Source organism: Harpia harpyja, chromosome 2 (genome assembly GCF_026419915.1).
Source record: "Harpia harpyja isolate bHarHar1 chromosome 2, bHarHar1 primary haplotype, whole genome shotgun sequence".
NCBI lineage: Eukaryota > Metazoa > Chordata > Aves > Accipitriformes > Accipitridae > Harpia > Harpia harpyja.
This window is the reverse complement of record NC_068941.1, coordinates 19,053,283-19,067,651: the sequence shown is the minus strand read 5'-3', so window position 1 is coordinate 19,067,651 and position 14,369 is coordinate 19,053,283. Positions and strand designations below refer to the sequence as shown.

At 40.7% G+C, this 14,369-nt stretch overlaps 1 protein-coding gene across 8 annotated transcripts in view; it reads left to right on the top strand.

Annotated features, from left to right (window-relative positions):
* The window catches only part of WDFY3 (WD repeat and FYVE domain containing 3), a 187,911-nt gene that overhangs the window by 50,568 nt on the left and 122,974 nt on the right, over positions 1-14,369 (top strand). For 7 of the 8 annotated variants that reach the window (XM_052772395.1, XM_052772380.1, XM_052772388.1 and 4 more), the window contains 2 exons: positions 7,621-7,831; positions 12,458-12,581. In XM_052772395.1, coding sequence (XP_052628355.1) covers positions 7,652-7,831; positions 12,458-12,581 — 304 coding nt within the window. In that variant the 5' untranslated portion in view covers positions 7,621-7,651. Of the gene's footprint in view, positions 1-6,779; positions 7,093-7,620; positions 7,832-12,457; positions 12,582-14,369 lie in introns of all 8 variants that reach the window. The other variant, XM_052772352.1, reaches the window with a different exon arrangement.

Genomic DNA, 14,369 nt, shown 5'->3' with positions numbered 1-14,369 from the left:
AAGAATTTTTGTTTGCAGTGATGTCAAGGCATTAAGGTCAGACTGAGCATAAGAATAGCATTTCTAATGTTGCAAGTAACAAAGGAATTGTATCTTTAAATACTCAACTGATTTGAGTTCAGAGAACAGGAAATAATGTCCTGAATTAGGATAGCAAGCCTTTCTCTTTTCTTCCTCCACTTCCCCCCCCGCTTTCTTTGGAGATGTTAAAGTGAAAAATAACTGCATTGAATTCTCCAGTTTGAACACTACCTGTGAGCTGAAAGAGACACCTCTGTAAGTATCTCTTCAACCTGTAGAAACAAAACAGTATTTCATTTGGTTAGCCTCTGCGCTTACATTCATCTAAAAAAGGGAAGGTTAAGCTTTCAGGTGATAATATGATATTCCTTGAGATAAGTTTTAAAATATTTCAGTGGAAAGGAAAATAAACCCACAAAAGCCACAACCCTGAAATAATAGTGTGACCTTGCAAATCCCTGCCTGCACACCTTCCTTAATAAATAATACTTTGAAATACAAAAATTGGAGTGGGTGTTGATGGTGTTTTCCTGTTGGGAGGATTTCTCAATGAAATAGTTCCTGTTTTAACCAGATGACTAGCTGTTTAACAAGAGGAAAACTTAGTGTAGGAGTAGGCACTTTTATTACTGAGTTGGCACTCTGGTTTTCCTCCAGGCTCTGTCTTACAGGGACCAGGCGATATTCCCCAAATGAGTGTGTGCTAGTTCAGTCCATCAGGGAGAGCTGATGGCTTCCTTTTCAGCAACACAGCTTCCTTGTGCATTATTTTCTTTATGTGTAAGTAGCTGGGTTTTGTTTGGTGGTGGGGGAACGGGAGGAAGTAGTTATGTTCCTTGCTTCTTCTCCTGCTGATGTTTTTGCCTACAAAGAGAATTTATTATTCCTGTTCAGTTCTAAGGACAAATGGATGTGTATCTAGGCCTGTAACAGCTCTGTATTGTTTCTTTTGAAGGCCAGGAAATGTCCTTTTTAATACTGCATATTGATGATCATCTTCGGAATGTTAGTATTAACAACACGGGTAGGGGATCTTAAAATCAGGAAAGAAATAACAGACATAGTGTGGAGGGAAATAACAGGTGGAATTTGCTGATCATAACGGACTTCTGTGATTCGTTGTAGCACCTGAGATAGTTGGGGTGGAGGTGTGAGCTGGTGTTCCATTATAATTTGCAAAGAGAGAAATTGATTCCTGTTTCACTGCTAAGCTACTGATGTAATACCAATATAGTGCCTGGAGAAACACTTGACTGTCATTACAAAGCAGATAATTACCTAGCTGCTTTTTAAACTAACACCCTTTTGGAACTAGATGCACAGCTTGGACCCATAATAGCTATTGTGAAAATAAGTGTGTCTCATGCAGCTTCTGTCTACTTTTTTTTCTTCACTAATGTTTTGATAGCTCTAGTACTATTTCCCATACATTACCATACCCTAACTTCTTTTAATGAGTTTGTGTACGTGTTATGTTTTTCTCATGGTGTCTGGTTTTGAGCTCTATAAGTTGGTGGTGTTTTATGTAATGTAATTTCTGATTGTTTGTCCAATAGCTTCCACTAACAGTAGGAAACACTTTAAAATATTATTTTAAAGGGTAGAACTTAACTCTTGAACTAACTCCAGTGAAACTAATAGAGAATCTCATGGGTTCATCTTGTAGGATTCCTATATACATTTAACAGAAAAGTTAAGAACTTGAAGAATGGGTTTATATCAGAGCTGATCAACTGGGTCAGCCTTGCGTATGGTCATGGGGAAATGTGCAGCCATCTGACAGCCAGTGAAAGAAAACAAAGGGATTGTTTAATTAAGGATGCTCATAGTGCACCTTTACTGCTTCCTTCATTTTCTCTTCACAGGGAGACTTTTCTACTTCTACCACTAAGAAAACAGTAATGTGTTTTACAAGAGCAATGTTTTTATTGTTGCTGTCTTCGTGCATGTTTGAAATGTACTCGTCAAGTGTCTTTAGTTTTGGTCCATACAGAGCATGATGATATGCAGCTGCCATTAATTCACCTTTTTATCTCAAGTACTAGAAGATGGGTGCAGTGGTTGAACTGCTTCAACCCTCCTGATAAACCATGTGCCTGTCACTGTGAGGCTGCGTTACAGAGCTTCCACTTGCTTAGTTTGCTCTTTAAAATAACTTCTAACTTCTTCCTCAGCTTAAAAAAGCCAAAGACTCAAAAGTTGGACCATCCAGCTCAAAGGTTCCCTATGAGGAGTGTGCCTGTTTGGACCTGCTGGGGAAAGTAACTCATTAGGGCCATGCAGTAAAGAACATGTGGCTGCACCAGGCTGTAAGTGCTGGAAGAGGGAATGTGAGGCAGGAAAGAGCCTCCTCTCCTGAGAACCAGCTTCTGTCCTTGCCTGTTCCACAAAACTCCTCGTGAGGCTTTTGGAGTTGCTCTCTAATTGCATCTTCTGTGTACTGGGCATCTAGCTTTGAGATCACAACTTGACAGGGAGAAGGACATCAGCTGGTCTCTAAGGGATACAGTGCAAGCAAGCAGAAAGATTCAAGCATTACAAGACGCCACATAGGATTAGCGACTCTCCAAAGTTTCTTAAACTAGATATCCAGATTACTAGACACAACTGATTTTAGTGTGTGTGTCTGTTTATTTTGTGTATATTGAGGCTGTTAACATGCCTGTACTGTGGGGCAGATCTATGAATATAAGTTGATTTAATAGCTGTGAGGCATTCTGATCTGGCAGTGATGAGTGGGACAGAAGAACGCATGAGGAAATGCATCACTCTGTGTGCACAGCAGGCTTTCAGTCTGGGTTGCAGTAACCAAGGTGTACCATCACGGTCAGAGGGGTGAAGTAACAAAATACTGAGCAGCTGCTTGTGAAGCGAGGGCTGTGTCCAGCCTGTCTGCTGAGAGAGGCAGGAGGTCCTTTGGGGGACGATAGGAAGTGAGCGTGCAATTTAACACTGTACTGTAATGCATGTGCAGAGGCAGGCCAAATTCAAGTTCTACAAGCAATTACAAGACAACTGTTCCCTAACTTGTGAGCTGCTTCTCTTAAGGTTCTTCTCCTGTACGCTTTTGCTGTGCAGGACACTTGATTGTCAGGTGCTATAAGCAAGCAGTTGTGAACAGGTGACTTGACTGTTACTGAAAATACTGGAATACTTGCATTTTTGGCATTAAGGAGACTGCCAGCCTTTAATGCTTAATTCAGGTCATGTGGTGGTTACAGCTGACTGTGAAGACTGTGCAGATGCTTTCGCTTAGTAGAATAGGAAGGTCCTTTCTTCTAGATATTTTTCCTTTGTAGTAAAAGGTGTACTGCTTTCTCTTTTGCAGACCTAAGCCTAAACAAAGAAAACCTAAGTCAAAATATTTATACAGGACATAGTAGCAACATACCACTGTTCTTTCACTCAGCAAACGTGTAATGTTCTGGTGTAGTATTTCTAAGGTATCGTTCCTCTGAAGATTTCAGTTGTTTGGTTTGCTGGGGGTTTTTTATTTATTTTAGATGGATTTAAACATCTCAATATTTTCTTAGGATAAGTAAGTTCTGGTACTGAGTATTTACAATGAGGAAGCTTTTGCCTGCTGTAAACCATGAATAATCCTTCTCACATGTCTAAGATTCGGGCCTAATGCTGGAGCTCCCAGAGCCCACAGCTATCTTCCTTGTATTTCCATAGATAATCTGTGCTACAGTAATCAGAAAAAAATATCACTGTATTTGGACTGGCAAAAATAAATTGCAGAAATTCTTTCAGATTTCAGGTACAATGTATTTTGGATGACGTTGCATGAAGCCCATGCTAGCCTTTTTTCTAACAGGACAGAAACACAGTAGGACTCAACTATGGAATAACTCTACAAGTAGTATCCACTCTGCTTGAAATTAATATATTACGTATATTCAAGTTGATCTGCAGTGGAATTGAGGGTGGACTTTCCATGATTCTGAAGACTAAGAATGAGTGGAAAATACTGCCAGAAGAGCTGATCCAGAGGGGTGATAACATTGTCAAAGAAAAGCAGCATATGTGGGAAAGATCTCCATGTGTAAATGTCAGTGTAACTACCCCTATCTTCACTTTGTACAGTGCAACATGGACTCCGTATCTGTGAAAAACATCAAGGTAATGTATACTCTCAAAGCAGTGTCTTCTAGGAAGATTTTCTTGAGCGTTGCAGGGGCTTCCTTGGGCCAGAAATCTGAAATTCCATGGCATTGTGGTGTTTTGGTGTGGTGATCGGGTTTTGGGGTGGTTTTTTTGGGGGTGGGGAGGGCAGGGTGGAGTTCCAGCTGAATTAAGTACACACATGGAATATATCAATTTTGTAGTATCTTTTGGTTACTTCTGGAAAAAAAAAACCAAAATGAAATTAATTTGGATGTTATTTACACTATGTTACGTCTATTCTCCCCTCCTCTCCGCCCTATCTCTTATGTTGAGGTTGAATACATGATTGTACTGCTGAATAGGCAGGAGGGGCCATGAATGTGTTGAGAAAGTGAGGACTACTTTAACTGTTCTCTGCTTTTGTCATCTGGGTTAAAACTGCCCCTGTGGAGGTAAACAGATTACATCTTGGAGAAGCTGTCCCAGTAGGCTCCTGTTACACTGGGAAAATAGTGCGTAACATTTATTTAGACTGACTATAAGAAAATTGTTAGATCTGGAACTACAACTGCGTGGCTGAACCAGTGCAAATTCCTGTTCTAGGTGTGCAGTTAGGCTGAATAAAGCAGTAAGATTTAAAAGAAAAATTGGCTGAGCTAGCAAAAGTCTACAGCAGTGGTGGATTCAATGACAACATGTCTTGGGTGTTGGATTTAGAGTTCTCAGCATTCTGTGAATCATAAAAAGAAATTTAAAATACTATCTTTAAAAGATTTTATGAAAAAGAAAATACTTCCTGCTGCTTAGGCAGGGAAGCTTTGGCTCTTTGAGCTCAGATGCAGTATTCTGTTAGTTTACATGTTACTACAGCGAGAGAAGAGTTCCCAAACTGAAGAGTTTGGGAAAAGGTGTGGGTTTCTGGAGGAAACACCTCCAGAAACTGTGCTATTTCTTTTTTAACTGTGTGAATGATGCTGATTTGAAGTCTGTAACCTGTGTTATTTCTTAGGGATAATACACTAAAAGGCAACATACAGTACTCATTTTTTCTTTAAATGTGAAAAGCCAGTGCAAATTTCCAGCATGGGCTGATAATTGCTGGCTTGTACATTAGCTTAACTTTTTTGATGACTTCTCATTTAATAAATTGATTTTTTGCATTGTACCACAAGGTTCATTCGCACCAGTTCCTAATTTTTCTTGCATGTTAGTAAAATGCTGTTTTATGAACACATGCCAGAAAGGTATTTCGTTCTTGGGTTAGACAGAGAATATTTTTCTTTTGTTAATGTTTCTTACTAGTGGTTAATTATCTTCAGTTTTAAAAGTGTAGTCCTTGTTCGTAGCTGGTGTTATTTTCCTGGCTTTAGCACCAAAATACTGTCTTTCCTCACAACTTAATCTCTGGATTTGAGTTCTTCAGTAATGGGTATTTTTCCTCCATTACTGTAATCACAGCACCTTTGGAATCATCACTTCTCCTTTTAATAATTGACCCTTCATGGTAACCTCTCTGATAATTTAAATAATTAAGTTTTTTAAGTTTCTTGCTGTGAGGCATTTTCTACTTTTGAATAATTTTTATAGCTGTTACTGACCTTTTTTCCAACTGCCTTGAAGTGATGAGAGGTAGACATTACAATTCTGTGGAGTATTTAATTTCTGGTCTCCTTAAGTTTGTGTATGGAGCTGAAACTGTTTCCCTGTTTCCCCCATCCTCCTCCCCTTACTTGAACATAGTTGTGAGAATAATCCTTTTTGCTACAGTGTCCAATTGGCAATGTCTGTTGAGGGATTTATCTGCTCTGACCCTCTCAACTCTTGTGCAAGGCCCTGCTTGATAGACTTCAGTCTCAGGTTCAGAAGATTTGGTCCATGTTGTTTTGAAGACTAATACAGGGCTAAATACAGATGCTATGTCATATCTGTGAAATGTTTTAAAATGTGCACCAATTGCATGGTAAAGCAGAACATGAGCAAGATCAAGCAGGACTTGAGAGCCCTGGGGCATGAGTGAAGGGGACAGAAGCCCAACTGATCTTCTACTTTTTCTTGCCAATTGGAAATAGGGGTGCAGGCAGAGGCTGACACATCATGCAGATCAACACCTGGCTTTGTGGCTGGTGTCATCACCAGGGCTTTAGCTTCTGTGATCACAGAAGGTTCTCTGGCAAATACAGATTACTGGGGAGAGGTAGGATCCACATACCTAGAAGAGGGAAGAGAATCTTTGCTGGCAGATTGGCTGATGCAGTGAATCATGCTTTAAACTAATAAGCTTGGGAGATGGGGTCCAAAGCTGAGACACTTGTGTACTCACAAGCAGCAGGGTGGATGAGTGTACCTACCAGAGCAGTGACGAATGTGCTCCAACCTTCCGAAAAGGTTCCACCAAAAAGGTGAGAGAGTTGACAGTCAAACTGAAACGCTTCTATACCAATGCACGCAGCATGGGTAACAGCCAGGAGGAGCTGGAAAGCTGTTACCTGACACTATCACTGAAACTTGGTGGGATGAATCATGACTGGAGCACTGCAATTGATGGCTAGAAACTGTTCAGGAGGGACAGGCAAGGCAGGAAAGGGGTGGGTGTTGCCCTCTATGTTAAAAAATGGATTGATTGCACAGTGCTTTTTTTTTTGAAGCAGCAATGCGCAGGTGGAGAGCTTATGGGTGAAAATTAGAGGACAAGCCAACAAAGGAAGCCTCGTGGCTGTTTTTTACTACAGACCGCATGCATATCCAGGGGAGGACATTGATGAAGCGTTCTTACTTCAACTACAGGAAGCATCACACTTGCAGACCCTGATTCTGCTAGGGGACTTCAGCCACCCTGACATCTGCTGGAAAAGATGATCTTTAAAGGTCCCTTCCAACCCAAACCATTCTATGATTGTAAAACTAGTTTCTTATGCTTCAGGACGGAGAAGACTGAGGTGTTCTGCAGACCCAACAGCTGAGGTGCAAGATGAACGATAGCTCCGTTGGATAGCCTTGTGTACTTGCCATAGGAAAGTCAGGAAGAAATTTAAGCATGCCTCTGTATGATAAAGCCAATGTCTGAGAGAGTTTGAAGGTCTTGTTTGATTAAATTTTAAAGTATATAACTGGTACTGATTTTATTCTAGAATTATTTTGAGAATACTCTGCGATATGTAGATAACACTGCTGTAAATGCTGTGGAATGTGCACCAAAAATCATAAAAATCATATAAATCATCTAATAAAAAGTACCAAAGCGTTTTGCGGTGTTCGAAGCCTGGTCAGTCATGCTTTGTGCTGAAGAGTATTGGATGTTTTCCTGTTTCAAGTTGTTGGCTTTAAATCCTCCAGGCATGTACAAATCAATGCCTGGCATATAAAATTAGCTAATGCTCTTCACTGCAGTGTGGTACTTACTGTGAGAGAGGGTGCTATATATTTAAAGGCTTTGATGGAATAATGCCTAAATCTGTTGTACTCAGTAAGTTCATTTTCCTTTCTGAACAGGATACAAGGGAGCTTCCAGAAGTCAGTCAAGATGAATATGGTGAAGAGGATCATGGGCCGGCCACGGCAGGAGGAGTGTAGCCCCCAGGATAATGCGCTGGGCTTGATGCATCTGCGTCGCCTCTTCACAGAGCTCTGTCATCCTCCACGGCACATGACCCAGAAGGAACAAGAAGAAAAACTTTACATGATGTTGCCGGTGTTTAACAGGGTAAGCCAGAGAATCTGCAAGAGGGGTTTTCTTTATTTGAATTGAATGCTCCTATTTTGTATTCCCAAGACCTTTGGATCTAGCGCAACAGAAGCTTTTCTTCCATTGGCATCCTTCCAATTTTCCCCTGCCGTTGGAGATTTCCTTCTATTATTGCTTTTTCTGAAGTACAATCCACAGTTGCATGTAGACTGTCACACAGCTTTTCTGCAGAGCTTGCTGTTATTACAGTCATCTGACTTCCAACCTAAACTTACTTGTAGCAAGTTTATACCCACTTGTTTGTGTGACAGCACTGTCCTTGAGTCTAACTCTTCTCCCATCTTTGCATTTATTGTACTGATGCTTATTTAGTGATAACAATCATAATATCTCCTGTTCAGACTTGGTTTTTCTAGGCTACATGAGCTGAACAATTTTAATCTCCTCTTGTGATAAATTCTCTATATTCTCATCGCCTTTTAGCCCTTTTCCTATGTATTGAGTCTGAATCCCTCTTCTTGGACAAGGGGGATTTTGAACAAGCAATCTGTAGGGAAGATGTAATAGCCACTTGTACAGTGCCATTCATATTTCACTACTCCCTTGTGCTCAGGCATTGATATTTTATTTGGAGACAGGACTGTGATGACTTGTCACTGGAATTAGTAGGAGCTAAATTCTCCTGATGTCTTATGTCACTCAGTTACTCTGCCACTTCATTGTGAGTACTAACTTTGATGGTAGTGTTAGGGTCTTGAAAGAGTAGTAGGTCCAGATCTAGCTTTCCTTTTTTTTCCTGCTGCGACCTGAACCACTGCTCCTGAAGCTCTTCTTGGGTGATGGATTTGTGCTTGTATACACTACCGTGGAGAACTGGAATAATCCAAAACCTAAAATGCAAAATCTTGATAGGAAAATCAACTCGGTTTTCTCTTTTTTAGATTAATGTTTTGTTGAAAGTATGGCTTATGATGGTGTTGGACATTGAACTGCTTACGTGCTGTGTAGAAAAATTGATCCTAGTCAAGGCATAGTATTAATAGGATTTTCAGTCTACTAGGTAGCATGCTTTAGTGGATAGATCCCCTAAATGTCATTCTGTTGCCTTAGGTCTTACTCCTAGTTTTACTGGTAACCTGTTGTGTGAGTTTGGGAGAAGTAATCTCGGTTCATCTGCTTCCTCTTTAATTTATCTGCTTGGATTGTATGCCCTTTAGTTATGGACTTTCTTAATTTGTTTTTGTAAATTAGCACAATGGAATCTTTATCTTGGCTGGAGCCTGTGAAGGCAATTTTGATGTAGTTATGTTTAGAAATCTCCCTCTGGTGGTCACAGGTGGCTGATGAGAGGGGGAGGGGAGAGAGAGAGAGAGAATGTGTGTCTGTGTGTGTGTCTGAGTCTGAGATCCAGGAAATAGTTCTGGAAGAAGCGTGATTTTTACTAAATGCAGAGATCTAGAGGGAGGAAGGTAAGCCTGTTTCCCATAGGTATCCAAGTGGCCAGCAACAGGCAGCCAGTTGAATAACCAGTGTATCCAGGAGCTCTTTCAAGGCTTTCTTGCTTAACCATGTATGAGTTTTGGGGTTTCTGTGTTGTTTATTTTATTTTATTTTATTTTATTTTTTCTTTCTTCAGAGGTATCAGAAGTTTTGCATGAAATGCAGTTCCATTTTCTTCTTGATATTTTGAGGATTATTAATCAGTAAATCTAGAGGAGCTAAAGCATTCTTAACTTTGGTTTATAGATACAGCATGTCTCAAACATGCTGTAGTTTAAACCATCTTGCTAGTTCTGGTAATGAATGGGTTTACAGACCATTTCTGTTTCCTCATTGTTCAGGGAGGCTTATGAAATGATGAATCACGTAGTAATGAAAAGCTAATCAGTGCATAATTAACAAAAGATTGGCCTTCTGGAAGAGTACTCAAAAGGCTCCTTTCAGAGTTCAATGTGTTCGCAGAGGCATTGCTCTACCGGCGTGGTAGTAATGCTTTTGCAGTATATGAAAAAAGTGGATGGAATGATGAACAGGCTGGTTTTGAATGAGTAGTACATTGTTTACATTTTCTTGAAAGAGCTTTGGTTTTCCTTATTAAAAAGACAGTTTACTGGTAAAATGTATCATGTCCTATTCCTGGTTTTTACTACCACCTTTAGTCAAAGAGCATAGAATCATAGAATCATTTCAGCTGGAAAAGACCTTCAAGATCATCGAGTCCAACCATTAACGATGCCCCCTAAACCATGCCCTGGAGTACCCTGTCCACTCGCTTTTTGAATACCTCCAGGGATGGTGAATCAACCACTACCCTGGGCAGCCCATTCCAATGTTTGACAACCCTCTCAGTAAAAAAATTTTTCCTAATACCTAACCTAAACCTCCCTTGCCTCAACTTGAGGCCATTTCCTCTTGTCCTATCTCCAGCCACCTGACAGAAGAGACCAACACCCACCTCACTACAACCCCCTTTCAGGTAGTTGTAGAGAGCGATAAGGTCTCCCCTCAGCTGCCTCTTTTCTAGACTGAACAACCCCAGATCCCTCAGCCGCTCCTCATAAGACTTGTGCTCAAGGCCCCTCACCAACTTGGTTGCCCGTATCAATATCCAGTGCAGATGCTTGTTCTAATAGTGCAAACTTGGTTATGGGGCAACTAATTAAAAACCAGTTCAGCTCAGTCAACCTTTTACTGTAACTTTGAGCGCTCTGCATTTCCTGGAATCTGCTGACAACTCTAGGCAAGCTTAGGACAGGTAACAGGGCTATTAGTTTTTTGTCTTTCCTTGCTCTGAGTGAAAGAGCTTTAAACAGTTAATGATGACAAGATGCTCTGCCAATGTGCGTTCCAGTCTAGATAATCTTGCTTAGGTTATACCAGTGAACACTTGGGAGGCCCTCTTCCCTTCTTATAGCATTGTGGAAGCTAGAGGCTCTTGGATGAACTGGGAGCTGACGCATACAACTGTAAAAGGAGGTCTTGTGAAAGGTTTAGGGAAATTTGGATTGTCTGTACTGGGAATGTTGTGTAGTCTCTAATCCAAATAAAGGGTGTTTTTCTTGGTCTGCCAAAAACAGTCGTCTGCCTGGAATGTCTGGGCCCCTGTTTGCTTGCTTTATTGATAATGGTGGTTGAAATTTCCTGTATGAGAAATACTTAAGTTTTTAGTGAAAAATATTTTTATTGAGAGGAGACTGAGTGTTCGATTTGTATGTTGTATTTCTGGCTCTGCTTCATCATGACTTTGCAACGCAAGTAGGCAGGAAAAATATTTTTGGCTGTTCGGTAATGTGCCAGAGCAACTGATACTAAAGGGAGTAAGAAGTCAAACTTGGACAAAGGTTATTCTGTCTTCTGCCTTTTAACTTTTCTTCAGTAACTTTAGGGTTCCAAGGTAAGCTGGTACAGCAATTATCTTGCATCCCTGTTGGCTGTAATATTGCAGATTTCACTGCATGTCCCTAGACTTAAGAGTGACCTCAGTCAAGTATGTCAGCAGCTCAGCTCTAATAGTATAACTGGGTCACCCAGTTGAGTGTGAAGCAGCTGTTGAGTCCAAATCAATTGTACTGCTGTAGATCACATCCTCTGATAGGCAAATAGAACATGTTGAACTAAAGTTTTATTAGAAAAATGCTGTAATCTTTTACGCTTCCTGGCTCATCAGTGACACTCCTGCAGATGTAAATGAGCAGAGAAGTATTGAGACGTTCAGGTGTTTAGCAGGCTCTTCTGTTTTTTCAGCACTGACACAAGTGATGATACCAGAATTTGGATTGGATGCTTTATTTGATAATGAATATCGTGGTTTTACTGTGACAGTTTTAGTACAAGGTTTACATCAGAAGTGTGGGTGGAGACTGCTTTTTGTGTGCAATCTTAAATGAAAAGTAAATTACCTCAACAACTAGTTAATCCATTTTCAGATAATGTTGTGTTCCGTAGCTTACTGCAGTACCACAGAGTTAACGCATTTCTCCCTGTTAAATGTGATTCAATAATTTAATAACCAAATTAATGTTTAATCATGAAGAATAAGTTACGAGAATTAAGTGAAAATTTACAAAAACCCCAAATATTCCCTGGTAACTACTGCTGTTATGTTCAGGAGGATCTCAAGAGAGGCCTTGGGATGCCAGCAACGTGGGAGGCTTCCTGGTGTCATCAGTTTATCGAGGGAAGACTTAACAGGGCAGTTCTACTTCCTAGTCTCTTCTAGATTTTACACGCATTGTTCTGTACGTGCATTTCACCCCTGTGGGATGTTTGGGTCCAGCAGATAGTAAAAGAGTTGCCCTTAAAAACAGAACTCCTGTTGGAGAATTTACTCTGGTATCTAGTCTTTACCCCATTATGTGCAATCTCAGTCTTTTCGGGCTCTGGGGTTTTCATCTTGCAAGAAAACTTGTGATTCCCTTTTTCCCCTTCATTTATCAGATCTTACCTCTCTGAATGATGACTTAATTCCAACTATGAATGTATCTTAGAGCATGCACTGTGAAAACCAATACAGTGATGAATACTGCAGCAGGAAAACAAAAACTTGTAATCTCCATAGTAATACTTCTTTGCAAAGGAAGGTAGTCCATAGTGATCCTTGTAAACTGAATGACTTTTTGATGCATCCATTTTTCATTGTTTTAGGTGTTTGGAAATGCTCCTCCAAGTACAATGACAGAAAAATTTTCAGACCTCCTGCAGTTTACTACTCAAGTGTCACGATTGATGGTGACTGAAATTCGACGGAGAGCATCGAATAAGTCCACAGGTATTGCATGGGGCACAAGTTTGGGCTTTGTGAGATGTGCATCATGAATTTCAGATGAGTCAGAATACTATGAGCTGCCATCCACAGCAACTGTGCAGGCTTAAAAATTGAAGTCTTTGCAGTGAAAATGCATTGTCTTCTGTTTCTTTGGGCTGAGAGAGAGAGGAGGAGGCTAGAGTTTTCTTCCCTGGGTTACGGTGAAGGTAGAGTTCCACAAACTTGACAACACATCAAAGAGAGAGGAGTGAGCTAAGTTGTGTCACCTACTAATAGAAGGAGACCAAGAACATGCATGTGGACAGCTGCTGTATCTTGCCTGAGGTGCCTGTTGGTGCTGTGTTTTGTCCCTTGGATATGTTAACATTCCAAAAACATGCATTTTAAATTAGCTGTTGGCCTGGAAGCTAGTAAGATGGGAAAGTACAGCAAGTCCCATGTTAGGACTGATACAGCTAGCCCTAGAAAAATGTTAGTGGATTCCTCTTTTGCTCTGTTTATTAAATGTCAGAGTGAGATTTGGTTCTGTTGAACCCTGGACGTGTCAGAACTTGACCACGTATTGGGAGTTGCATAACTGAGGACAATGTGCGAAGAAGGCATGTTTCATTAGCTGTCCTCTGATTTCCTCTTCTGAACATGAGCGCTTCCGAGAAGTATCAAGTTTTTGTCTACTAGGTAATTTTAAGATCTGTCCTGGCTTCTCAGTTTGGATTTGGTGGTAAATAAGGAAATAGAGGGCTGGAAAAGACTGTGCAAATTATTATGCTTGAAGTCAGGAGTCACAAACTGTGCCAATTACAATTTCTTTCCATTTTAAGTAGAGTGACTAACAGTGAAACATTCCAGATGGCTAAACAGATATCGTAGACAAAACCAGTTCTCTATGGGTAAACAGGCGCAAAAATGCCTTTTCTTTGGGTATTTAGGGGAAGTGAATGTCCAACAGCTGTGCTGGCAGAATGGTGGTGTTCATTTGACCTTTTTTTCTGGGGAACATCTGTTATGCCTGCTAGTCAGTTGGATTCTGCTAAGAATGGCCATTTTTGTGTGTTTATTACTTAAGGCATACCTCTCCTTGTTGCTCCAAGATAATCCAGTTGTCATCCTTGAAACCTCACAAGTCAGAGGTAGATTTTGTTGTTGGTTTTGGGGGTTTTTCTTGTTCTCTAGCCCACTTGGAAACTTAACCACAATGATTTAGAAGACAGTTTTGTACTCTTCTAAGCTTTAATGTAATGAATACCAAAGTTTTTATTAAAATGGAAAGCAGTCATTTTTCCTCTGCTATCAAGATTGCTATTACTTCGGTCAGTAAACCCTTTTCAGACCTCACATAAGAAAGCCCGATAGGTCCGTGTTCTGCAATTGCATTGTGACTCTTGGTGGGACCAGGGAGTTGCAGTTTGCTCTCCAGAAATGATCAACTAACAAGCTGTTAAAACTCATAGTTTGCAGGCTTCTGTGGTAAATTGTTGTTGTGGTTTAAGGCCAGCCGGCAATAAAGCACTATGAAGCCGATCACTCACTCCTCCCCCCCAGCCCCGGTGGGATGAGGAGAAAATACAAGGAAAAGCTCGTGGGTTGAGACAAGGACGGGGAGGGATCACTCCCCACTTTATGGTCGTGGGCAAAAACCAGACTCAACTTGGGGGGAAAAAAACCAAACCAATTTAGTTTATTACAAATCAAATCAAAACAAGGATACTGAGAAGTAAAACCAAACCTTAGAAACACCTTCTCCCCACACCCCCCCCCCCTTCCTGGCTCAACTCCACTCCTGGTTTTCTC